This window comes from Mustela lutreola, chromosome 4 (assembly GCF_030435805.1).
Source record: "Mustela lutreola isolate mMusLut2 chromosome 4, mMusLut2.pri, whole genome shotgun sequence".
NCBI classification, from domain to species: domain Eukaryota; kingdom Metazoa; phylum Chordata; class Mammalia; order Carnivora; family Mustelidae; genus Mustela; species Mustela lutreola.
In genome coordinates, this window is record NC_081293.1 from 169,835,499 (window position 1) to 169,862,943 (window position 27,445).

The 27,445-nt window shown below is 42.4% G+C and overlaps 1 protein-coding gene across 12 annotated transcripts in view; it reads left to right on the forward strand.

The window, feature by feature from the left end:
- The window catches only part of ST7 (suppression of tumorigenicity 7), a 250,897-nt gene extending 223,692 nt beyond the window's left edge, over positions 1 to 27,205 (forward strand). For 6 of the 12 annotated variants that reach the window (XM_059171653.1, XM_059171657.1, XM_059171662.1 and 3 more), the window contains 4 exons: positions 6,673 to 6,823; positions 15,934 to 16,026; positions 18,671 to 18,810; positions 19,648 to 21,457. In XM_059171653.1, coding sequence (XP_059027636.1) covers positions 6,673 to 6,823; positions 15,934 to 16,026; positions 18,671 to 18,810; positions 19,648 to 19,767 — 504 coding nt within the window. In that variant the 3' untranslated portion in view covers positions 19,768 to 21,457. Of the gene's footprint in view, positions 1 to 6,672; positions 6,824 to 15,933; positions 16,027 to 18,670; positions 18,811 to 19,647; positions 21,459 to 26,859 lie in introns of those variants that run through there. The other 6 variants (XM_059171655.1, XM_059171658.1, XM_059171656.1 and 3 more) reach the window with 5 other exon arrangements.
- Positions 27,206 to 27,445: the final 240 nt, after the last annotated feature.

The window sequence follows — 27,445 nt, forward strand, 5'->3', positions numbered from 1 at the left end:
ATGGCACATACCATTTGTGCAACTCTGGTCAAGCGACTTAACTTCCCAAAGCCTTCATTTTTTTCCATCTGCAAAATACGAGTCCGATTCCCTGACAAAGTTGTTGGAAGGAGTGCCTGAGCGAGTACTTGACACCCATTAGTGCTTGGTCAGTGCTGGGATTGCCTATCATGTTGGTACCTAAGCACCTCAAGATCATAAGCAGATTATGCCCTTTGATGTTTTGCTGCCACTGCCCAGCCTTGCAGCGGCTTTTTGCCTCCCCTCATCTTTGTGGGTAAACTAACTGAATTAATAAGACTGACTCATACTTTTTCTGCGAAACCTTCTTCAAGATAGTACCCCTCATTTGCCTCCTTAGTACTAAGTCAAGTTGACCCATGAATAATGCAGGGATTGAAAACCCCATTATAACTTTTCAACGCAGTTGAAAAACCCCATTATAACTTTTGACTCCCTAAAAACATTACTACTAATAGCCTACTACTGTTAGCCGAAAGCCTTACCGATAACATAAAGTTGAATAATACATATTTTGTATGTTATATATATTATATACTATATTCTCAAAATGAAGTAAGCTAGAGAAAAGAATGTTTAAAAAAATTGTAAGAAAAGATACATTTATAATACTGTACTGCATTTATTGAAAAAAAAAAAATCTGCCGGGAGCTTGGGTGGTGCAGTTATTTGAGCATCCAATTCTTGGTTTCAGATCAGGTCCTGATCTCAGGGTCATGAGATCGAGCTCCATGTTGGTCTCTGTCCATCTCTGTGCTCAGCGTGGAGTCTGCTTGATATGCATTTTCCCTCTCCGTCTGCCCCTCTTGCTCATGTTTCTCTCCCTCTCTCAAATAAATAAATCTTGAAAAAAATCTGCATATAAGTGGATGCACACCATTCATGCCTACATCGTTCAAGGGTAAGCTGTATACACCTTTTACTAAGGCAGTCATCATGTTGGATTTTATACACACACACCCCTACTAAGATTAGGGATCATCAGGATAGAGACCTGATTGATTCATATCCTTGCCCTTGACGAATCCTTGAGGTAAACTGTGGGTGCTGCCATGGGTGTTTCATTACAGTACACTGTGATTGCTCCCCAATCCTTCCTTGGGATGCACTGTGGACACTCCTGTGTTTTTGAATGAAGCACAGTAACTGATGAATAGATGAGTGAGCGGCAAGCAGCACTTCCCTTGGACGGAGGCCCCCTGAGTTCCGGGGGTTCCTGGTTCCTGATCACTGGGTGTGGTTTGGCAGTTCAGCTTTGCATTGTGTTTATTTCCAGATTGGTTAGTAACTCCTCAGTAGCTGGTTCTTTTCAACCTATCTGACTGTACTGTAAAATTGCTGAAGGATTTTACCTAAAAACAGATTCAGTTATTTGTGGGACATACATACCCAGAAAATACAACTTCCACAGTAATATGAACACTTCATTTTTTTGTTAGTAAAAATAGCTACTATTTCGTGGACATGTATGTGCCAGGTACTTTGTGAATGCTTACGTATATTACCCTACATAGTCTTCAGTAGTTAAAATTGGCAAGATGTGTATTCTTAATATTCTAACGGATGAGCAGGCTGAGGTTGAAAGAAGTTAACTTTGTCCAGGACTCAAGAGGGGAACAGTAGGGCTTGGGTTCAGACAGTGGGTCAAAATGGCAGAGGGTGTGTTAGGACGGGGGAGGCAGGGGCCATGGTACCGTGTACTTCAGTCCCCATCGCAGCGCTCCTCCAGAGAACTATGCTTACGTGGGGTATTTTTGTCCTGTTCCATCGTGTGCCTTACTGAGTACAGGGAGTAGGCAACATTGAGACTCAAAATACATACCTTGTCTTCCAAATAGAACTAATTTTATTCTCTGAAGCCTTTACTTTATTTTTAAAGTATCCATTCTGGGATTTCAGCCTCTTTCATCATACCCAGTTGTATATATACAACCATATAAAAGCCATATAAAAATTGTTGTCTCTGGTTATCTTTTTCTTTTATTTGTATGGTTTTTTTTTTTTTTATGTTTTTGTTGGGTCTAGAAAATAGGTTTGTATTACATATACATACACACACACAAGCACATATGTACATATACACAGAGAAATAGAAATGACTTACAGAAAACTTAGAAAGTACCCAAAAAAGCACAAAAGAAATTAATCTCTCATAAAATCAAATATTTAACCTTTAACATTCAATCTCTGACTTTCCAATGTATTAATGCCTATATATATTTTTTTAATTACCCAAATCATAGTCTGTATGGTACACTCATCTTTTTCTTCATTTAGTAATATGACATGAACATTTTATCATGCTAATATTCTTCCACTACCTGATTTATTGGAAGGAACCTGATAGCCATTGTCTAATGTGCTAAAATTTACCTAAATGTATTGAATTTACCTAGATTTAGCTAAATGTGCTGAAATTAACTTGTATTTGCTCATTTTGTTTGTTCCCATGTTTTTTTCTAATGATTTTCATATGACTTCTATTGTTGGTATTTAAAAATCTGAAAATAGGGGTATGAATTAATTCCTGGACATTAATGTCTATGTGAAGGGTACCTTTGGGATCATTTTCACTCAGATTATTAGAGAATTTTAACACTTTAACAGAAGAGCACTGTCACCTGGGGTATTTGCTAATGGGCCAGCTGTCTCCTGACAGGTGACAAGCCTCTGCTTAAATACGTCCATGAGAAGGCACTACTCTGCTCCTCTTTCTGTGTTCTGGCTCTGTATGTTCCTATGGACATAAGGATCTAGATTCTGACGAATAGATTTTGAAAGTTGTTTCCGAAACCTTTTGGAGGCCGTACATCAAGATCAATGTGATTTGAGATTCTGGAAGGAAGTTAGAGGCAGGGTAGCAGGCAAGATAGCACGGAATGCTAGCTTAGTTAATAGAAGCCAAATAATTATTACAGACAGGCAGAGAGTGTTCTCTGATTTGCGAGCTACAGTTATTCTAATTGATTTCTGCATACTTGTGGATAGGGATCTGCCCTCTTCCATTTATTTTTCTCTTGACAAGTAAGATGTGAAATGTTGTTCCATGCCTTTCTAATTTAGACATTGCACATGTTGAGAACTGATCTTGCCAGCCATTTTTAAGCCTGGCCAAAAACATAACACATTGTTTTATTAGCCTTCATCATCTGGTTAGAGCCAACATTTTGTTTGGAACTATACCGGAGCATAAATCCCCTTTATAGGCATAACCCATTTCTGCCATCAAGCAGATTCAGTAAGAAGGTAATGAGTGACCTTGGTGGGTTGGTCTGGTTAGCATCATGAGGCTGATTAGAGCAAGGATGCTCATTCTGAGACATGTCTTAGGAAGTGAGATTCACGCTCTTGAGGATCTTACGATTCAGCTTTGGGAAAAGACACACAAATAACTAATATAAGGCAATGTATGAAAGGTATATATACACAAAGATCAGAGGCATCTTAGAGGAAAAGCAGAGTATTACCTCATGGCCTGATTTTAGGGCTGTGGACGATGATGTCCTTGAGGCCATATGCAGCATATTGAGCCTGCAAGCTGAGTAAACCATCCGTTTCACACACATGTGTACTATATTCCAAGTATATCTAGATGCCCTGGTGGCCAGCAACGCTTTTAAACCTACATTCATTGTAGGTTTTTGCCATATTACGTGTTTTCAATCAATACTACACTTAAAATCCCTATCTTGGGTGTCTATAAAATTTTTTCATGTTAAAAATTATTTAATGGGGCGCTTGGGTGGCTCAGTGGGTTAAGCCTCTGCCTTCAGCTCAGATCATGATCTCAGGGTCTTGGGATCAAGCCCCGAGTCGAGTCGGGCGCTCTGCTTAGGAGGGAGCCTGCTTCCCCCTCTCTCTCTGCCTGCCTCTCTGCCTACTTGTGATCTCTGTGTGTCAAATAAATAAAATCTTAAAAAAAAAAATAATTATTTTAGTTACTTGAATATTGGAAACTGACATTGTCTACAGCAATGCTTTTGTGATAGAATGTTTTGTGATAACAGAAATGTTTCTGCATTGTCCGGTATAGTAGTCGTTAACTACATGCCTCACTTGAGGAGTTGATTGAGAAGCTGAATTTTTTATTTTATTTGATTTCTTTTTTGTTTTATTTATTTGTTTGACAGAGAGAGATCACAAGTAGGCAGAGAGGCAGGCAGAGAGAGGGGGAAGCATTTTCCATGCTGAGCAGAGAGCCCGATGCGGGGCTCGATCCAAGGAACCTGAGACCATGACTCGAGCCAAAGGCAGAGGCTTAATCCACTGAGCCACCCAGGTGCCCATTTTATTTGATTTTAATTGATTTTAATTCAAATAGTCACATGTAGTAGAGGCTACCATATTGGATAATGCAGATCTATTATTTCTAGTCTATTACAATTATAAAATAAGTAATTTTCTACCCCCCCCCCCACACATTTTCTCTGCCCCACCCCCTCTGTTTCAAGTCTATCCACAAATGTGGACCTTCCCACTTCTTCTCGGGGCCCCTATTCCTGAAGGTTCCTTAGCCAAGAGAAGAGTTCTTTTACAGATGCTTAATGAAATGACTTCGAAAGACTTTCCTAGTCATAGAGATAAAAGGAATGGTAGTTTATACTTTTCTTTCAGCCACCATCTTATTCTCAGGGACTTGAAGAAGTCTCTATATCCTGGGATACATACACACTAATGGTTTTCATGTTTAGTTGTTTCAGAGTTTATACAGCATGTTCTTTCTTTAAAAATTGACTATTTGATAGGCAGCATAGCTATAAATCATTGTTAGAAACTCAAAAATAAAGTCTTACTCTAGGGCTCTTATTAGGCTAGAAAATTTCCCTTTCCTTTGTTCTCCTGATGATTATTAAGAGTAACCAAATGATCTTTCTTCTCTTACTCTGGAACAATTAATACAATTTATAGCACTTACAGGGTATATGTCTTTCCCATGACTCATTGCCTTGGAGTCTTTTAAGATCATCATGGGTGGTGGCAACATGGTATAATAGCTTCAATTAAGGTAACAAGATCATAAGAGGATAGTCAAATATCTCTGAACATAAAACTCTCCCTTATATTTATATTATAGTTGCTATTCATTATGAATGGGGTGCTGGTTAGATTACTAGGTAACTCAAAATTATAATTTTTCCCAAAAGATTTTTGTTCTGCACTGTTCTGAAACGAGGAGGAGGAAGGCAGTGACCTGTAGAATTCGAAAAGGCATATGAACAAAAAGATCTTTTGGAACTCATACTTGAGGAGTTTCCATCAAAGTAATCAACAGCTTTCATGGAACAGCCTGGAAAGAGGCCTTCTTCCCATGGAGGTCTTTCTCTCCAAGGAGGGCCCTCTGTTCCCACCCTCCCAACCCCTCCCCGGCAAGGGTGATGACTGTATTACTCTTCTCTGCTGCACTCTGGATGGGCTCTCTTACTTTTTTGAGCCCTGGGGCTCAGAGATTTTTTTCAAATAACAGAGCCAGAGTGAAGAAAGTTTCATTCGCTGAACCAAGAGGCCAGAGTGTGTCCTCCTGGTTCCTGCCAGGTGTGTGTATCCTGAGAACAGGTGTGTCAACAGGAGAGGAAGCTTAAAGGCAACTGCACTCATAGTGCCCAAAACACATAAATCCACAGTGCGATAACAGAACACTGAGAGGTGTACCATGATCTCCATTTGGTAAAGCAGGAGTCGTCCATTCTTCTTCCTCCCTCGTCGATTCTACTGATAGGTAAATCTTCAGGCAGTTGTTTCTGACATCACAACTATTAATCATCTCATATCACTTCCTTCTGCCGTATTTGTCCCATTTTCCTTAAACACATCCCTCTATCATCTGCTAATCTCCATTTTAAAGGAGATGCATGGGTTTTCGTGATGGTGGTTGGTGGTGATGGTGGTGATGACACCCAGGGAGAAGCCAGAAAGCAAAAAGAAGTTAACATTTGCAAATATAAAATACCACCCTAAATTTGCTTCCCTTTCTATTCTGTAGTAAACACTAAAGAATCCATTCTGGCCCTGTGCTCCCATCTCCTTTGTAGAAGATAGGAATGAAGAGTCATAAGCTAAGGATCCTTCAGTCTTTGGGAAAGAATCTTAAAAAACAGTATAGTTTGGGGTCTGTACTACTCCCCCCCCCCCAGGATCTTCCTGTCCTCAGGCTGCCACGCCTCCTTCCTCCAACATCTGAACAGCTAGGGGTGGCTTTTTTTACTGGACTAGGTCCTTCTTGGTACATCTGTATAGAAAAAAATAGTGAGTCTCAAGTCTCTCTAGTATAGTGGGTTTAGTCCTATGACTTCTTAACCTTCACGTGTTCATTTTATGTATTTTCGTTTCTGGCTACAAAATTACACCAACTTACTGTGTGTCTTCTAATTTTCCGTTTTGCTGTTTGAGTCTATATGTTTCATTGACTAAAGTATCTAACTCTGAAAGCCTCTGATCATCACCTTAGGAAACCTAGTTCAAGCCTAACTATCTGTTAGCAAACTTTGGGTTGCTGGATATTTTAGTAATTGCCTTCAAACATACTAACAAGGTTGCAGGTTTGATGAAATGCTAATGAGTGGTGGCTTTAGGGAAATCAGCCTCTCTATTCTCAATATTGAATTCCAAATTACTGTGTTTTAATGCGTCTATCTCCTGCCTTTTTTATTTCAGTACCTACTAGAAATGAAAAGCTTAATCCTCCCCCCAGAACATATCCTGAAGCGAGGGGACAGTGAAGCAATAGCATATGCGTTCTTTCATCTGGCACACTGGAAGAGGGTGGAAGGGGCTTTGAATCTTTTGCATTGTACGTGGGAAGGCAGTAAGTAATTTTCTTTCTTTGAAACTTTTTTTTTAAGAGCATGAAAAGATGCTAAAACTGTTTTTATACTGAGTGTTCATGATGAATAATGATGATTTGCATATCTATAGCTCTACTTCCCTGCAATATTCCATCACTGAGAGATGATGGTTTATTACTGAGATTCTTCAGTTCCCCAATGGTAGTAATTGTTACTGTGACGATGCCATCTCTGTACCTCAAAAAAGGAAGGTTATACAGTGGACCGTATGAATCTGGACTGTTCTGGCAGAGGAGAACTGGAAAACCCTCTTTGGAGACCTGAGCATCCCCTCAGCTTCATGGGAATCTTTGGCAGGGGGTTTGGCCAACCACTTCTGGGTGGCCTTTCTGGGAGGATTGGCTGATGAGCCACAGTTATCCTCCACTGGAACTAGGTTGGCCAAACAAATGAGCAGCAGTTTTCCTTGAGAATAAGAGCAGTGACCACAGGACCCTAGTGTTTGGTGGCAGCTGTAGCATTCATGTATTAATGGATAATGCCTACTCAATAGCTGTAGGGATAATCAGTCTGAGCATGTGCAAGGTACTGTTGTTCTGTGTAAGAAGAAAAGACTTCAGTTTCAGGTGAGATATGCTCTCTGTCCTGGAGAAGTATCTCGTCTAGTTGGGAGGAGTAGCCAGCATGACACAGCTGCTCAGTGATTTTTCAGAAGGGAAAGGTCAGTGAGGTGCTGCAGTCACGGGTAACCTTATGGATCATAGGAGATTTGAACCAAGCCCTGAAGAACTAGGACAGTGTCATAAGCAAGGACACTGTGCTAAGTGGTGGGACTGCTTAGAAGAATGTAAATTGAGGGGAAAGGCCCAAGATGACAGATTATTGGACAATATGTGCATTGACACACTGTCATTAGTTAAGCAAAACAAGTACAACATGTAGTGTGGGGTGTTTTTTCCCCTTCTCACAGAGAAACAAAACAACTATTAGTCTTCTGATAATTTTTTCTTAGTTCACCCCTCCTCTGATCAACCTCACAAAGGAATGTCTTTTTAATCCCTGTCACTGTGTTTATCTTTGCTGCTTCCATTTTCATTTTGATAATCTTCTGCTCTTCCCTTTTCCTGCCCTTCCCAAACCCAGCAGGAATCCAAATGGATGCAGGAAGTTGGGGGGGCAGCCAAATGGAATGGGGTAAAAGTAAGTTGAGAGAGATGGGACTCAAGTTGATTGAAAGCTTTTTGTTTAGTTTTGAAACTATTTCTTTAGAGAATTTCTAATGAGTTTACTTAAATAATTTACTATTTATAATTTGAGGGGTGTTAACTTAGTTGATGCTTCCACTCCCATGCCATTATGTGTAATAAGCTACTCCCGGTGCCCACATTGTACTCAGGGCATGTGTGGGCATGTGTAAAGTCCCCCCACTGACTTTGTTGCATTTAAGGTGTTCTACCCAAGAAAGACAAAAGGATTTTTATTTAAACACAAGAAAAAGATCGAAGCCCAGCAAGATTGAGCATGAGAGGCCTCACCTAGGTTTAGTTGTAGGAAAAAAATTACATGGATAGATTGGCTCACCAAATAAAGACATATTTATAGATTAGCATTTTAAAAACCTAACAAAAGAAGCTTTTGTCATCAATCGGCTGGATCTGATTGATAAGAAAGTTACAGTTATATGGAAAGGAACAAAACGGGGAAGCAAGAAGTGATAGAGACACGGTGTTAGGAATGGCATAACCATAAAAAAAAATTCCATGAGGAATAATAACTAGAAATTTTGTTTGGAAATTAGTTACCCATATAATTAGATATTAGTGGCGGGGGTGGGGGGGATGCCCTGGACCAACTGGGAAGGACCATGGGATTTGGACAAATGTGAAGTGACATCGTGAGCTCGTTCATCTAGCAGCGTGGTGATGTTGGGGGGATATAATTAATTACCTCAGATTAGATGGGCAGAATACTCTTTATAATGAAGAGAGGGGGTGAATTTTTAGACATAAACCAGTATAGCAAGGCAGTCAGGGACCTCAAGGAAAGGGAAATTCTGCATTTGATCCTGATAGATAAACAGAAACCACCCCAAATTTTGAAAAGAAAGCTGTACCTCAATTCTGGACAGGAACTGTGAGAATGCTCATTAAGCACCAAGCACCTTGGAGAGTGCATGTATAAGGGGGTAATATATGGAGGGTTTGCGTGTCTGTCATTCCATGTACTCTTCCTGACAATGTTCTGAGTTAGGCAGGAGAGAGGTGGCCGCCTCTGTTGTTTAGGAGAGGAAGGGTCATTGAGACAAGCACCTGGTTGCAAGTTTTGCCACCACTGTTGGTAGAGCCAAGTTGTAAACTCTAGTTCACTTTCTCTTGCCTCTTCTTTTCTATAATACCAGCTATTTTGACCTTTCCTGAATAGATTAAGCATAAGAAGATCGGTTATCTCTAAAACATTTGTTTGGAAGCCTTCAATTTATACTACTACTCATAGGCTCGGGTGTACTTATTCCTCTTTATAGTGTTTAGAAAGATAATCTTTCTAAAATTATATTTTTGATGGTGAATGTTGACTTAAACATTTTAAATACAAAATGGGCCATTTTATAAAAAATAAGTAAATTCTACATATAAACAAAGGAAAGACTGGAAATAAATACATCTTTAAGTAGATCTTAAGAGATTTTTTTCCCTCATGTTTGTATTTTTCAAATTTTCTCAACAAGCATACGTAGTTTTCTACAAGCACAAATATGTATGTGTATATATGCATAAATGTATATGTGTGTGTATATATATACATATATAAATGATGTTTCAGTACAAAGTTTTGTAACTTTTTAAAACAAAGCTATAAATCTCTCATGCAATTTAGAAGAATTACCACTCAAACTTCAAACAGTCACGTGCAATCTTTTGACATCACTTCTAGACCTGTTTCCATTCTAAGTTGAATGGAGGCATCAGAGTTTGGATTTTAAATCAGAAGACTTGGATTACAATTCTGACTTGGCTATTGAAGTGGTATTGACTTAACTTACCTGGCTTTTGAACACTGTGAATCGCTGATGACACTGAATGCCATTGCCCCACCCCAGATTGTCCGGCTTCAAGGCGGTTTCGTTGAGATAGCTACAGTGGGTGAAGGGTGCCTTCTCCCTTCAGAGGTGCCCTGACAGCCTGTGCCTGAGCGCAACAGACTGCACTTCCTCCAGTGTACCACGTGGTGGCGCCTTTTGACATTGCCAGCCTCCTAGTTTAGGTTTTGTCCTTTATTATTTTTTTTTATTCTTTCTGAAATTTAAGACCATTCCCCAACTCCCTTCCAACTTCCCCTTTTCATTAGAAAGGAAATTCAGAGAGGAAGGTAACAGTACCTAATTTCACCAGTTCCTATGTTAAAAATTAATATTCTTTTAGTTAATTGATCTTTTGGAGATCAAAAATGTTGGTTTAGGAGTGGGGATATAGATATATTTTTCTTTGCTTTTTAATGAGTTTATTATGTTGGAGCGTTAGTCATCTTGTGGAATTAAGTGAGTCTCCCACCAATCAGGCTGAAATAATTCACATTTTTGATAAAACCCCAAAGTCCAGCTGATGCATGGCAGAGATTGTTTGGGTTTGAAACATATGGTGGTTAAAAAAAAAAAAAAAAACTGAGTCCTCAACCACAAATACATCAGCATTTCAAAGGTTTCTAAAATGTTTGATTCATCACTGTCCCAGCCTCTGAAATTGCACAATATGTTCCTCAAAGTCAAGATAATCAAGAAAGGGGAAAAGTTTTAACTTACAAGATTTAAAAATACATTCCTTAGTTCGTTATACAGCTGCCACCTTATCTGAATTACACTTATTTTAAACACTGTAGGTTCTGGTTATCCTCACACACACACACACAAACACACACATTACTGCAAGTATGAGTCGAATATACAAAACCTATATAAATGAGCAATCTCATTTGTACTGGGTCTATTTACAACAGTGTTGCGCCTTGTGGGACTCTATTTTAAATGGCACATCTTCTGTTTTACCTATATTAAATACTGATGTGGCCTTCTCTCCCTCCTACCTCGATCTTTTCAAGGCTCGTTTTGGCTGTATTTATTTTATAAAGCAGGGTAGTCTGCTGACCGCAGCTGTGAACTTCAAGGTTTAATTTTCTAGTTCTATATATCAGAAGACAAGTATGCCATGGGGTAAATCACTTAGCCTTTCTTTGTTTCCATTTTTTTCCACCTGACCAAGTAAGACTCTTTATTTTCTTTTTGGAGATTTTTTCCCCAAAGAATTCACTAAATAATGTATAAGATTTGAAGGTGGTGTTTTTTGGGGGGGGGACTAAGACAGAGTATTTCCTTTGAGAGGAGAAAATGGCCCATTGTTGGAGCATAGGATGAAATTCCGATTCTAATTTATTCTTTTTGAACCTGATGGTAAATGTTCCTTGCTGTAAGATGTAGTCCTTCGGGCATTTCCACTAACCAGACCTTTCGTCCAAAGGGCTGGTACCTTTTGCACTGCTAAAGAGAGATTCCCCCACCCCTCACCCCGTAGTTCCAATGCTAAATTTTATAATTTGGGAGAGGGCAATGGTCTGCTAAATTTCCCGGTCGAAGCTAACTTACACTAAAAGCCAGTCTCCAGGTCTCATGCAGCGCCTCCCCATCTTCTGCCTGGTGGAGCCAGCTTGTCCCTTCCCTTTGTTCTGCCATGGTGACTCACCATAATTTGGATCCACTTGAGTTTTTAAAGGGGAAACTCTGTCTCTTCCTGATTGTGCATTAATTCACATATTCCTTTATTCAGTGAGCACATATTGAGTCCCTCCTTGGTACCAAGCATTATGTTTGAGATACAGGATGAATAGGACTCTGAAATGCTTTGAGAGAAATGTTAATGTGTGTGTGTGTGTGTGTGTGTGTGTGTGTGTGTACACGCATACATCTGTTCATGTGTGCTCACCTATGCATATTTTAACACATGCATCTATGTAATGTGTAGTGTGCATCCAAGCAATACTGTCATGGAAGTAGGAACAGAGTGTTAGAGGGTCGAGGCTTGTCAACAAGTTAGTGAATCTGCTGTAAAACTCTAGAATTTCTCTTCAGAACTGGAATGGTACATCATTGGAAACTCTAGAATTTCTCTTCAGAATTGGAATGGTACATCAATGAGCCAAAGGGAAGCGATCTTTCCCAAGACCACAAATAGTGAAAGAGTGCAGATCAGTACCTTGGGCTTTTGATTTGAGAATTTTATATGATTGTGTGCAAATGCCTCATGAAGATCAAATAGCCTTTATGGCCAGTTACCTACTTTAGAGCCAAGGGTGAAATTGTAAAATTTGTATTTTAATGATAATTTTCTATTCTGTCGTTTGCACCTCTAGTTATTTATAAATAAGCAGCATTTTTACTTATAAGCAAGAATATGACCTGATCGAGAGAGCCGGAACTACGGGTTTAGTAGAAAGGGAATATAGAGGGAAAACTGACTTTTATTGAGCCATCAGTCCCCATGTTTAGACACCTTTGCCACACGTGGTCTCTTTAAGGTTCTCAGGGTCTATAGTATTCTCATTTTTAAGACAAAGAGACTGGACAAAGACTAATGACCCATCCAGTCATCTAGTTTTCAGCTGGTCAAGTTCAGGTCATTGTTAGCTATCGCCTCCACGGCTCCTCCGTTAGATACACAGCACAGGGGTGCTACCTCAGGGAGATCATTCACACAGATTTTCAGGATTCTTGGACCATCTGTTTCCTGCCATAGGCTGTGAGCTCCCATCAACGCAGGGACAATGTGTAGCTCACTCTTCTGTCCCTGGTGCCTGAGGAAGGCACTCGCAGTTTGATGATGTGGCACTGGGATTCAAATGCACTTCTTGCTGTTACAAGTAATCTGTCTAAACACAGGTCCCCGGGATCCACTTTGAAAAGGCAACATAGACAAAATATCAGATATTATCTTCTTCTATCCTTGCTATTAGTGGGTAGGCTGAGAGGTCATTAGAAATCGCTGGGAAAATCGGAAATTGGTTTATTCCTGTGTCCGTCCTTCTATCCCTGTTTTCATTCTCTTGACTTTTTCTCCAGTGTTAGTTTAGGATCTCTAGGGAGCCCAGCACTGACAGGTGTGGAGCCTAGAAAATGTATCTGGTTAGGGAGAGAGGATGCCAGTGTAATGCCTCAGGCTTTACTGCGGGGCTCCATGTGGTCATTAACCGACTCCTGGTTTCATTTTGCCCCTTCCTCACCAGCGCAACAGAAGTCAAGGTAAGGGAGGTGATGGCACCCAGAGAAAAAGGCAGAAACACTGCTAGTGTCCCATGCATTCACATGGAGCAGCCCAGCTTTTTTGTTTTCTTTTTCACCAAATACATTGTATGTTTTTAATTCCTCTGAAATGTATGTTCTTCCAGACAAAGATTTTTAGGAGATCTGTAGTCATTCATGAAATAGATAAAATTCATAAAATAGATGCCCTTTTTTCCATTCTCATTTGCACTGTCAAATCAGTGTGTTCCTACTTGCACTTGCAAAATTTCTGGACATTCAGCTAAAGCTGTGAGGTTCTTGTGGAGCAGTTGCATGTCTTTTCAGTGACAGGGATCAGGAGGTGGGAGGTGAACCTGGCAAGTGCCTCTTCCTGCTCTCTCCAGCCCTCCACTGCTTATCTCCCACCCCCTGGTCCCTGCGCAGCAGGGTGGGTAAAGGATAGAATTGCCAACAGAAATTGTATTTGCTTTTGTTTAGTGAAGCCAAAAAGCTTAATCTTATTTTATGAACTCAATGTAAATGACAACTGACACGAGAAAGAGATTTTAAGAGGATCGTAAGCATCTCTACAGTCATGGAGGTTGCCTTCGGGGGCTGGGGAGAACGGTGCAGGAAGACCTGTGTGTGTGTGTGTGTGTGTGTGTTTGTGTGTGTTTAAGTTGTATATAATCACTGTCTCCACCCCCTCCAAAAAGACCAGAACTGATTAGAAGAAAAAGACTAACTTGGTGCATGGAATTCTGTATGCGTGCCAAATACTGCTGCAAAAAAGATTTGGCTTCTGAGTGAAAAGACACCAACCAAGCATTTGATTTCTATGGTTGAACACTCTCAAGATCTTGCTCTCCTATATTTCATTTAAAAAATTGCTCCCCGAAGTGCAAACTGACTTCAATTTTGAATAAAATGTAGCATTCAAATTTATAGCCACTTTGAAAACTGAGGGTTTATTTAGATCATGTGAACCTGAACAGATTCTTAATTACAGCAGCCCTGTTGCACATAGAGAATCTGGGTTACAAAAAAAAAAAAAAAAGGAACACACACACAACAAAACTTCCACGTAGGTTTTCCCTCATTTTTGGGATGCTTTCATAGCAGCCTTTGTTTTATGGGAAATGGTATTAAAATCCTGCCATATTGCAGTTTAAGTTTAAACACACTGCTTCCCAGAAGAGATTTTAGTGTATCCTATAAAGGCACTAAAAGGGGTTTTGTGGGGAGGGGGGGTTGTTATATAATTTCTTCCCCCTTGTCTTGCAAACCTCTCCAGAGATACTGGTTCCTTCAGTGATCTTTGTGCGTTAACAACCTGTGCTGAGAACACCCCTTGCTCTTGTTGTAGCAGCGGGCAAAAGTCATCTTTGTTTGCATGAAAGAAAAGTCTGATTGAACTAGGGTGAGCCTTTCATTTTAAGAAGAGTTAAAGTCTGGGGTGTTTTTAATGTTTTAATCTCTGTTTAAGAGGTTTCTGTTACAAGAGGAAAATTGATAACATTTTTACCTCAGCAAACTGCCAGCAAACTGGCTCTGCTCTAATCCCGCGTTTATAGTGATTTATATTCTCCATGGCAATGTGCTGTAACCTCAGAGTGATACCACTGTGGTGTGGATTGACTGCATTCCAAATGCTGGAATCACATACATAATGTTTTTACTTTTAAATAATATTCAGACACCAGAATAAATACCATATGTGCACTGATGCTGGTTACAATGGAACCTTGTCATTTCTTGTGAGGGAGAACATTCTTTGTTTCTGATTCCTGTTTGAAATAAGTATGCAGAAGATAAATGTGTACATTGACGGCATTTTGAGAAGGCACGGGTGATTACCCAGCTGAGGATGTAGCTCTGATTCCTTGAAATACAGCATTTAAGACTGAAGAGATTGTTGTGTGCCCCCCCCCCCTTTGACACACATACCAAGGCAAGGATTGTTACCTGACTTTGCCAGTGTAGGGTGCGGTTTTTCTATTTTCTATCTACAGCATGCTGTAGTTACAGGACATCTGTCGAAGGAAAATTACTGTGAACACTGCGTTCAGAGCAACAGTGAGACTAACACACTCCTCACATCATAACGGGGAGTAACACACGTGATAACGCAGAGGGATGGATTGATTGGAAAACCATAATTCAGCGTGACACCTAACATTGTTTGAAGCCACAAAAGCAGAATTTAGTTGGTCTGACATCATCAACTTGCAGATAATCAACTTCTCTGGATCCATTTCTTCCCCCATGTGATATTAAAGATTGAAAAGTTTCACATAAAGTTTAGAAATACCTCCCGAGTCATGCATTTTTAGATTTTGTTTTATTTTGTTTTTGTCCATCTTGGTTGGAATTCTCATCTACCTAGACTTATTTTTTTTAAATAGACATGGTAGAATGCCTTTCATATTTGTACATCTGTAACAGGCTTCAGCAAGTCAGTCCACATTTGCTTCTTGGGGAAGCATTTCAGTCCAGGTTTGTGTTGTTAACATCAGTTGAGCTATATTGAGTTCGTGCTCGTGACATTGTAATAATACTTCATGGATGAGGAAATCCTGGGCATTGAACCGATGGCTTCCCTATTCCTCTGCACCCCCTCCCCACCCAGTTTTGTGAGTTTTGCCCAGAATATATAGTGTGAGATTAATGCATGAGTCATACATCATAATGTGTCTCTGACAGTTTATCTGGCACATAACTCACAGTTTGGGTAAGTCTCGCATCCTTGCTGGGATTCACTTGTAGAAGTGTTTACCATTATAAAAATGCTCTAAAGCCCCTTTTTGGAATTGAGACATTATGAGACAAATATTGACCCTCTAACATATTGTCTTTCATTTTCAGCTTTTCGGATGATCCCTTATCCCTTGGAAAAAGGGCATCTATTTTATCCGTACCCAATCTGTACAGAAACAGCAGACCGAGAGCTGCTTCCGTGTAAGTCTAACTTCTGTATCCCTCTCTTCATGTCTGAATCTGGGAATGGGGAGAGGTGGGAATGATAAATGTTTGTAGCATTCTTTGTCTTTTACGATTCTTCTCCCAAAGCCTGCCCTTATTTGATAGCATGTGCATATTAAAGTGAGTTACGCGATTGGGTGTGCCATCCTGCTGCTCCAGGTCTCCGCAGAGTCATCAAAGGGAAAGACCCTGGAGCCCTGACATTTATATGCGGAGGCATCGTGTGCTGGTTGGCCCGAGTGCAGCAGCCACTAGTTTGGGGTGGATGTTCGTGGACTGCTCCATTGTGCAGGGTTCTGGCTGAATGGCGCAGCCGATCCAATGCGGTCTGCACAGACTGGAGTGTGAAGCGGCGGGGGCGCTGCCTTCAGAGGGGGCTGCAGATGAGTCACGGATGGGAGGGCAGCAGCAGGACGCTGACTTCATTGCCAGAGGCAGAGCTGTGGGGCCAGGCGGGCGTGATCTCCATGATGATGCAGTGCTCTGGGCCACAGGGATTCCCTGGGAGCGTCTCATGGTTGCATGTCGTGAGCCGGTGTGGCACGTGCAGGGCATAGGTGTGGCCTCGGCGCTGTATGCAGCAGCACGAGGGGGGCCCTGCCTTCGAGAACCTTCTGAGCTAGCAGTCTGATGGCCCATGCCGCGTGTGGAAAGCATGATTCGGTTTACTGTAATACAACATTGTTTTGATAAGTCCTGCTGAATAGATTTATCAAACCATACTGTATGCAGGGATCTTGTCCACGCTCCTCATATGGCCCCTACTTAGGACATATTTTTCTCCCTCAGACAATAAGCTCCAAATTTTGGCTGCTCTCTCTTCCTTGTCCTCTCTCCTGCCACCGCCTCCCTTTGACAGGCCCCCTTAAATCCTCTCTCCTAGCCCCAGGGCATAGGGTAAGTCTGGAGCCCTGGGTGCACAGCGTTACTGAGCCCATCCAAATCTCCTGCGTGGTGGGTCTGGGTGCAGCAGGAATTACTGTCTCAGACTGAAGCAGCAGGAGTCTATCTCCCATTTGTTACCTAGGGATCTGGGAGAGCTCAGTGATGTGTTGTTCCTTGCCCGGGCTTTATTGTGAAAAAGGGTCTGGTGCCTCACACTACATTAGATTTGATTTCAGAAATTCTTGGTATGGACCCACACTTTACCTTTGGACTCCCCCTTCAGGGAGATCCTTGTTAAACTTTCTGTTTCTGGTAAGAAAGACCGTTTTCTGAAAAGCACTGTTTTAAAATGTTTTAATTGAGTCCCATTAAGTTTCCATGGGGATAGATTGACTATTAGAACAAGATTACAGCTCTCAAAAGAAACTTTATAGGAATAATCTCTGTAAAGCTGAAATTGAAAATTATGACTCTCATTTACTTAATTGAATGCAGTGGTCCAAAATCTGATCTTCCCTCACAATCTTTCGGGGGTTGGGCATTGACAGCCAAGATGGTGTGGATACAAAGAGGGCCCCCTGTTTGGAATGCACTCCACATTTGGTACAGTCAGAGTCCCCTTGTTGGACATTAGGGCCCCAGTGTGCTTCTGCCCCTCCTTTGAATCCCAGCGGGTAGCCACTGGGATTTAAGTGTGCAAGCTTGTCTCTGCTTGGTCCCTCCCGGCTCCCTCCCCACCCTGTCTCAGGCCCAGTGGATTTTTGTTTAGGGCTGTAAGTAATGGGAGCTGAACGGTCGAGGAAAGGCCTTTAGAGCTTGGATTTCCTGAAGAAAATGTAGTACTTGGATCCTTTTGGTTCGAGAGGGAGCACTGCTCCCAGGCAGTTTCACAGCCCGGGTGGCCGCTGGGGCCGGTTTCTCTGCGTGGGCCAGCCCCAGCTCCCCCGGTAAGCACCGCACTGCCCGGGGAGCTCCAGCCGTCCAGTGAGCAGGAAGCAGGGAGTCCTCTCTCTGGGCTTTGGTTCCACCTGCTTTTTGGTTTCCCCAAACCCAACACTGGAAACATTAAAGTTATAAAAGGTGCTCTAAAGGGCACCAGTTGTTTACTTTTTGCTGATGGTGGAAGTATATTTATCATCAGGAGTCTCCTACAGTGGTGTCAGGTAGCGCCCACGGCCTTGATCTCCAGCCTTTGCAGATTGACTTGGCCAGTGTGTGAGGTTCTTGCTGAATGTCTGTCAGGGTGGCTCCCTCCGCCAACATACTCAGAGTGGGCCAGGAAAAAATACAAAATAAACGAATGTGGCCTCATGATAATGATTAAAAAAATTACAGGAAGGTTAAAATCTAGAGACTTTTTTCCCCCAGTATATTTAATTCTGGATTTATCGGGTTTTGTCCGATGAACATGTATTTTATAATGGGAATAAGGTTTTTGTTCTATTTGTGTTTTCTTTTGAGAAAGCAGGATTATGTATTAGGCAGAGATGGTATTCCTTTTCCCCCACAAATGCGTAATGTCCTCAGATGGGCCCTGTCACCGGGACCTCAGGAGAAGCCGAGAGGCATGCCAGAGGCCGGCCCAGAGGGTGGCACTGGTTCTTTCAGGTGCCTCAGCCTTGGCGTTTCTGAGAGGCTTTAGCCACAGCTCTGAAGAGTCCATCCCACAGACAGAAATGCCCCGAGAAGGCGTTTCACTCGGGCACTCATACTTCCCCCTGGATCCTTTCCACAGCTTTCCATGAAGTCTCAGTTTACCCGAAGAAGGAGCTTCCCTTCTTCATTCTCTTCACTGCCGGACTGTGTTCCTTCACAGCCATGCTGGCCCTCCTGACACACCAGTTCCCGGAGCTTATGGGGGTCTTCGCAAAAGCTGTGAGTATTTGCCAAGAGGGAGCCTGAGGCCGGGGCAAGGGAAGCCAAGGGAAAGAGCGTGAGAGGAACGAAGCAGCGTCCTGTAGGAAAGGATATGCCTGTATTGATCATTTGCTCACTGTTTAATTTTCATTTTTGTCGGTGGAATCAGAAAGTTGAAGGCCAATGAAAAAGTGTAGGTTTTTTGTTAATGCATGCCTTGCTTCATTTCATACACATACACCACACACAAAAATCCCAGAATTCAAAAAAGCATGAAGTCTAAAAGGATTAAATTTAATAATTATGGGAATCCTAGCACCTGAAAAATGTGTGGGAAGTTATTCTGTTTTCTATAAGTTGAATCACATTATTTCTAATTTTTAGATATTGTGGGTCTTTTCCTTTAATAAAGGTGAGATTTGCATTTTCAAAGATTTAAATAAAAAGTATTTTAATGGCTTCAAACTTTGGCTTGTTTGGGGAATGAACTAAGAGTGTGTGAAGGGCTTGTAGTTAAGAAGTATATTAAGAGCTTACATGAAGAAGTATACAGACCTGACATTTAGAATATGGAAATCCAGTGAGAGCCTTTAAGGAGGGTAGAGGAGAGGAGCTTTGATAAGAAAAACGGTCTGCATTGACAAGAGACAAGCAGAACCAGTTTCCTTGTTGAAAACCCACCGTTTTACCTGCACACGCAAAGAGGCTAACTACTGATTTTGCCCCAGATGAGTTTCAAATAGAAGGAACAAGGAAAAGAGTGTTGTCTCCATGGAACGCCATTCTGATTTCAAGGCGAGTGGAGTCAGAAAGGATGATTTCTAACTTGGCTGGGTTGATTTAATCCCTTTCCAGATGATTGACATTTTCTGCTCGGCAGAGCTCAGGGACTGGAATTGCCAGAGTATTTTCATGCGTGTTGAAGATGAACTGGAAATCCCACCGGCACCTCAATCTCAACATTTCCAAAACTGAACTCATCACCCTCCTTCCCCCACCACCCAAAGCACCCCTCCTGTATTCCTGACCTCTGCCATGGCACTGCCATCCATACGGTTACTCAAGCCAGAAGCGGAGCAGCCCTCCCGAGCTCCTCTCCCTCACTGCCCACACCCCACCTGTCTCGGCCTCCACAGCGTGTTGGGTCTAACCTCCGAAGCCACTGGGCATTCAGTAAATGTCATTCGCCTCTTCTTCCCCTCTTTCTCTCCCCGTGGCCCCTCTCTCTTAGTTTAGGTCTTGTTTTTCTTGCTTGTACTCCTCTGCAAGAGTCTTAACTGGTCTCCTGGCTTCCAGGTTCATCCCTTGCCAGGCCTTTTCTCACACTGACATAAGAATGATTCTCCCAAATTGCAAGTCTGAGCATGGCGCTTCCCTACTTGAATTTCTCCAGAGGTTTCCCACCGATTTCAGGATAAAGCCTCAGCTCTTTAGCATGGTATGCAAGGTCCTTTATGATCTAGCCTTGCTTGCCTCTTCAGCCTCATCTCTCCCAACTCTTGCACAGACTCTTGTAGTCCGTAGTGAATTACTCAGCACTCCCAGATGCACAGGCTCTTGTACAACCCAGTGCCTTTGCACATGCTATTTGCTCTGCATGGAATGCCCTTCCCCATCACCACCCCAGCTTGTCCACTCTACTAACTTCTCTTAATTCGTTTATACTCAGCTTTCTTTCTGAGCTTCTCCTAAGCTGAATTAGAGGTCTCTCCTCTTTGCTTCCACAGTATTCCATGAATACCTATATTATCACATTTATTGTACTAAAATTGTTGAAAACTTGTCTGTCCCCCTTTTAGAATGTGAGCTCCTTGAGAGCAGGGCTGTGTCTTCCTCATCTCTGTATCCCCAAAGCTTTGCACAGTGCCTTGCACATAGTAGGTTTTCAATAAATGATTCTTAAATAAATAAATGGTAGTGGTTTCTGCAGAAAGAATCAAATGTAAAAATCAGATACAGTTTAGCATTTCTCCTCTTCTTTTGTAATTATGATCATGGACTCTTAGAGTTGAAAGGGACCTTAAACAAATTGCCTTCAACAGTAATGTGATGGAGGTCATCTAGACTCTTCTTGAATACTCTCAGTGATGGGGAACTCACCTACTTAACATCAAAGCCCATTTCATTGTTGGATCACTTAGAAGTCTTCTTTACACAATAAAATCTGCCTCCCTCCTATATGCACCTGTTGTTCCTGTTCTGCCCTCCAACATTATACTCAATAAGTCTCTTCCTTATTGCAAATTCCTATGACAGCTAGTATATCCACAGCCACCTCCAACCTCTAACTGACTAATGGTAGAACATCTCAAATTTCCTTAAGTCTTCTGTATATACCATGATTTTTAAACCCAGGATCCCCCATGCTGGATGCTCCCTAGTTTAGGGACCTCTGCTATTCATTATTATACCCTCGAGCCAACCTCTGAGTAAAAATAGTTGCCAAAATTCTGAGTAGACTAGAGTTTAACTTAGTAAAACATAAAACAGGAATATATTTACAACATTAGACAATTCTTCTTCCTTTCAATGTTCCTCTCAAACATTTTTTAAAGCATTTTTTTGGTCCAAATACGTCATTTTTCCCAGTACTTTGCATTAAACAAGCAAATAGCACTTTGTGGGAGTTTTGGCCCCACATTCATTTGGCCCCACCCCCAGAAATTCAGAATCTTGAGTGTTAGCACCCAGAAGTCTGTGTTTCTTTCTTTTTTTTTTTTTTTTAAGATTTTATTTATTTATTTGACAGACAGAGATCACAGGTAGGCAGAGAGGCAGGCAGAGAGAGAGAGAGAGAGAAGCAGGCTCCCCACTGAGCAGAGAGTCCAATGCTGGGCTTGATCCCAGGACCCTGGGATCATGACCTGAGCTGAAGGCAGAAGATTTAATCCAATGAGCCACGCAGGTGCCCCACAAGTCTGTGTTTCTATCAAGGATTCCAGCAAGTTCTGAGGCTGGGGGTTGAGGGCTGGCTTTGCTGCTGAGAACACTGGTCTGGAGCAAGTTGAGCATTTGAACAGCCACTTGCCAGGATGTGGTGCACGGCCAGAGCTGCTGAAGTGATCGCTTTCCAGCCATCAGAGGTTTCCCCGGGCTGCACTGTGCAAGCATCTAGGGGGCTTCTGAGTGACTTGTGGCTACCTGCCTTGTCCCTGGAGGGCTGCTGACTTCAGTGGCCTGGGGTGCCGCCTGGACTTCTGAGTGTTTAGGCGATTCGGGGCTGCCGGAGCCAAGACCACCACCAGGAATGGAAGGATGAATTGCCCGATTGGGTCTTCTCTAGAGAAGGCTCCACTGCCTCCAGAATTTCAGAGAGATGTGTTCATTATGGATCACTTACTGTTTCCAAAGCTTTGGTTCTGAGTCTAGATCAGCTGATTGAACAAGATACTGATCTCTCTTAGGGCCCCTCACAGCTTATGCTCTGCCAGGGTGTGGTTGTTCAGTCAGCCACTCGTCATCGCCAAATAGAGTAGAGATGAATTGGCTTTCAAACCTCTGTCTGGAAGATCACATTCATTTTGCCCTTCCTAAAGGTGTAGCAGTTTTCGAAATGTCTCAAGAGCCTTCGCAGGGAGGGAAGATGGATGGCCTGGAGGAGACAGGCCCCATCCCTCTCCTGCCCACCCTGTCCCCAGCGTCTTCCCCAAGTTTTCACCCCGTCACTGCGGCAGGCCTTCCAAGAAGCCCCTGCAGGTCATCACCGCCACCCGACAGGCTGCCTGAAGCCATCTGCAGCGTGTGAAAATGACTTTCTCAGGCCTCTGGGAGATAATGGCCCTGGGATAATGACATATCGAAGATGCAGAGAGATTGCAAGGCTGCCCCCCAGGCCGCAGGCAGCTGGGGAACTCTCCAGTGTGCTTATATATGTTGATTTGCAGCCTTAAGGAAGCCCACAGCCAACCGGGAGCCATTAGGAACTAGTAAAATGAGCAGCTTCAACTGGCTTTCCCCTCACTAATCTAATCTACCTCAATGGCTTAAGACTAACTCTTCCTAGAATGTTCGGTTACCAAGATAAGGTTGCTCATATAAAGAAGTTATCGTTCCAAACCCAGCCCCTCACAGAATGTGGGAAGGTCAGCATTCTGACCCCGTCGGCTTTGAAGGGCTCTGTCTTTCCTCCTCTGATCTCTCTCCTTCACGGAGACTGAGCCCCTGACTTCTGACTCTCGTCTTCACTTATAGGCCTTGACCTCTTTGAAGTCTGATATTGATTACAGTGAAATGTCAATTGTCTGATTGCAATAGGGCACCTGGAACTTATTCAGATAAGCAGAGGCATTTTGAATGTTAATGAAGCATGTTGGGAGCCCTGACCTTCTTCTAAATAATGGTGTTTTAGGAAAAGGAGGACCAGGTGATTGAAGTGTCACTCTCTCTATTTTATTAGTCTAGTTGCTTTTTCTCACCCTAAGACACTGATTGAATCACGGTGCATCTTGGACCGTATGTCTCTGCCCTCTTGACAGAAGTTATGGACATTGAGATAGATGAGCTGTTCCCGGGCTGCCTGGGGTTGCTCATTCAGACTTCACTTTTCAGGCAATAAATTTCCCAAGTCTGAAAATGAAACTGCTGTTTCTCTGTGCATTGGTTGAGTCTCTGGCCAAAAAGTTTTGACTGATTTTTAAACACGTAAAGAAGCATAAATGAATATCCTATTCTAGGCGTGTTCCACCAAACTTTTTTTTTTTAATCCCTCCTGGTGAAAGCCACTAACCTTTATCTGGTTACTGAATGAGGGGGCTTATCAGCTTCAGATGTCTCATGGCATTGTCTGCTTCTTCCCTGTGGGTGAGGGATGAGGAAGAAGGTGCGGAGAAAGGCACCGAGGAGGAAGGTAGCTGACTAATAAAAGGCACACATCTCAGGTCGGGTGCTAGAGAGAATTAGGACCTTAGGGAAAGTTTCTGGGGATTCTTTCCTCAATGCTCCCAAGGACAGAACATTCTAGATGTGAGGGCAAACCATACATCGTCGCATGTACTGGAGGTGTCAGGGACTTCCTTCTCTTGTGGAACCTTTTTGAGAAGGGCATGAAGTCCAAGCAGTCAAGGCCCTCTGTGACTTGTGGGACAGTATGGGATGGGGGACAACTGCAGACATCAAACAGGGCTGGAGACTCCCCTCTTGATTTTCAGAGACCTTGTTTTTGTTATTTTTATGCAAGTCAGATCAGTGCCCCAAACAAGCAAACGGGCCTTATTTTGAGCCAACTTTGTAAGGACCTCCCCATTCATTCTGCTTCTCAAGCTGAGGCTCCCTGATGTCCCCACGTGTAGTGAGTGAAATTGCCCAGAATACAGACTTGAAGCGATGCCTTTCCTCTAAGTGTAGTGGATCAGGCTAGTACTTCAGGAGTTCCTTACCTGCTCTTTCACAACTTTAGTGGTGCCAAAGCTGTTTCAGGTCACGTCTTTAGGATATAATAACTTCACCAGCAATACCACCTTGTTTAATGAGCCCCATCTGTCAACCCGTCTGAATTTCTGATTTATCCAGAATACCATAGCACCGAGCTCCTCTTTATAGAATGAGTATTATAGGCAAATGCTGTGTTTTATGGAGCCTTAGTGGTCTCTGAATTACAAACAAACAAAATCTCATAACTAGGATTTTATTATTTTTATTATTTTACTTTTTACAGTCTTTATTTATTTATTTGACAGAGAGTGAGAGAGGGAACATAAGCAGGGAGAGTGGGAGAGGGAGAACCAGGCTTTCCACTGAACAGGGAGTCTGATGCAGGGCTGGATCCCAGGACCCGGGATCATGACCTGAGCCGAAGGCAGACATTTAACAACTGAGCCACCCAGACACCCCTCATAACTAGGATTTTATTAAACAAGTAAACAGTCTTCTCATAACTAGGATTTTATAAACTCTCTCATAGGCAGCTTGGGCAGTAGTTATTCATTCCTGGGTGATAAGGTGAGCATCCCATGTGGTTCTGTGCACATAACAAAGGGCAGTTTCAGAAAGTTTCCAGAAATTGCCACATATCTAACACCCACTTGATGAAAGAGCCATCCATTTGCTCAAGTACTAACATGGCTGCCTATTTCCTAATTCCAAACCCAACTTGGCCTTCAGGGTCCTCCGCAGAGTGCCTCTGGTCACCTTTGAACTATTAACTATTCTAGCTAAGCCGAATTATTTACTGCCTTCAGATCATACCAGTACTTTCCCATTTCAGTTCCAGCTGTGAGCCTGGAGGGCTCACCTGCTCATATTTCTTTCCTTACCATCCTTACCCCATCTGAATGTTTGGATACCCTAACCACCCATTGTGGTCTATTTCACTTGCCTCATCTTAAGTTTTTCTTAATCCTTTCAACAGAATGGATTTTCTTCGTTTTCTGAACCCTCCTGGTGCTTTCCTTGGCCTTCTATTTTCCATTCTATGATGGTCTATCTGGTATCATTATTTTGCTGTGTGGAAGGTCTTAGTGGTCACCTATCCCTTCCCCTTGGGCTTTGAGCTTCCTGACGGTGGGAGTTTTGTTCTAGACTCCTTTAGATCTCATCCAACACTGAGGCGCCTTATAGAGTAAATATATTTAATTGATGTAAAAGACACAACATGCTTTGTAAAGATTCCAAATCTTATACTATCTTGAGTTTCCTGGACACTAATGTCACACTTAATGGTCCAGCTATAATGTGTCACAGACCTTACAATTAGTATTCTACTGTTTTGTTTTGTTTTTTTTTTAAGATTTTTATTTGACAGAGAGAGCAAGCACTTGCATGCACGAGCAGGTGGAGGGCCAAAGGGAGACAGGAGCCCGATAATGTGGGGCTCAATCCCCTGACCCTGGGATCATGACCTGAGCTGGAGGCAGATGCTCAACTGATTGAGCCACTCAGGTGCCCCAGTATTCTACTGGTCCTTAAAAACAACAAGGAAGGAAAGATTCTGAGAAACCTGCCTACCATACCCCTTGAATATCTGAAATCCATAGAGCATATGGAGGAACCTGTTTTAACTTTATTAAATGCCCTACTACTTTGACCTCAGAACCATGTTTCTCCCTCTGCATATATATTTACATACTACACTCTACCTCTCTGGGAAATCCTTGGTGGTGTAGACAGTGTTTTGCTGAGGACAAGGGACTAGGACAAGAGACTCCACAATGTAAGAACTGGGTATTGAACCCTAGCAAGATAATATTTTGGTTCTGAACAGAGAGAGAGGAAACTACCCAAACACCTGTCTCTCCTGCGGAGCTCTGTAAGGGGACCTCTCCTGCCAGATGCTGGGTGGTTTGTGGAATGAAGCTAATTCTTCACAAGGACATAATCAGAACAAATTTGAGATTATGTTAAATGAGTCTCAGGCGAGGTACTTGGCTTTCTTAAAAGGCACAGTTAATGAGCATTTTTCTCTACATGAAAAGCAGAAAGGAGTTTAGAAACCAAATGAAAGAGATTCCAAAGATGATCTCAGAGCAGCCCTTCTTCAACAAAGACATGTCATTCATGGACTGGCAAGTTTGCTGTCCTCCCCCAGGCTCCCATGATGCACTCCACTAAACAGGTAGTTCAGAAGTGAACATGGATGACAGAGGTGTTTGGGAAACAATAGGATCCCAAAGCAATTCACAACCATATAATGAACTTGACTTTTTAAAATTGACATTTCCCCTTTAAGTGGGTTTTATACCCAGCTAGGCAGGCAGGTGGTCTGAAGTGTCACAGTCTACGTGTCTACTTCTGTCTACTTGTCACCCAACTGTCAGTCCCTCTTGATGGCACTAGTCATCTGCATGCACAGCCAGCAGATCCTGAAGACAGATCTGAAGGCCTGGGAATGGTGGACCAGCCATCAGGAGTGAAGGGGGCAGTCCACAGACACTCCCCCTTATCTCTCACAGCAGGGGCGGGTGATGGGGCTGGAATGTAGGTGCGATCATCAACCTGTGTTTCCTATAACATAAATATAAAATTATAGCCTTTGAGACTTCCATAATGCCAAGACTTGTAGGTTGGAGAGGTTCATTTTACAGTCCTGAATGAGATCTCTCCTGACTTGGTGCCTTTCTGGTTTCTTTACAGTTCCTCAGCACTTTGTTTGCCCCCTTAAACTTTGTCATGGAGAAAGTGGAAAGCATCCTCCCATCCAGCCTGTGGCACCAGCTGACACGGATCTAGGGAAGCCCACCCGTCCTTCCACTCACCTCATCCAGTGGGCTGCCACCATCTCTTTGTGCCAACTCCTCGTGGACCGCAAGAAAGCATGACTTTGAAAAAGGGAAGCCATTCCGAGATTTTAAATTGTTCATGGACTGTCTGTTCCATATTAAAAGCTGTTTTTGTTGTACAAAATTCATTGATGTTAAGTTCTATTATATTTTGCCTTCAGAAAAGAAAAAAAATCAAAAATAAACTTTTGTGTATTGCAGCAGTGTGTCTTCTTATGTCTTCCAACCTTAAAAGTATTGGTGTCCCAAATAAACCTATGGGTTTACATTTAACTTACTAAGGACCCAGCTCTTCTGATTGCCCCACAATGGTTTTCTTTGCTAATGAAAATCATCTCAGTAGGGACTTAGAACCTGTACAGTTGGTGGTTTGGAAAATGGAATGTCTTTGGCTCAAAAGTGCCATCTTTTTCAGCCCCCTAGGCCAAAGGCACAGAAGC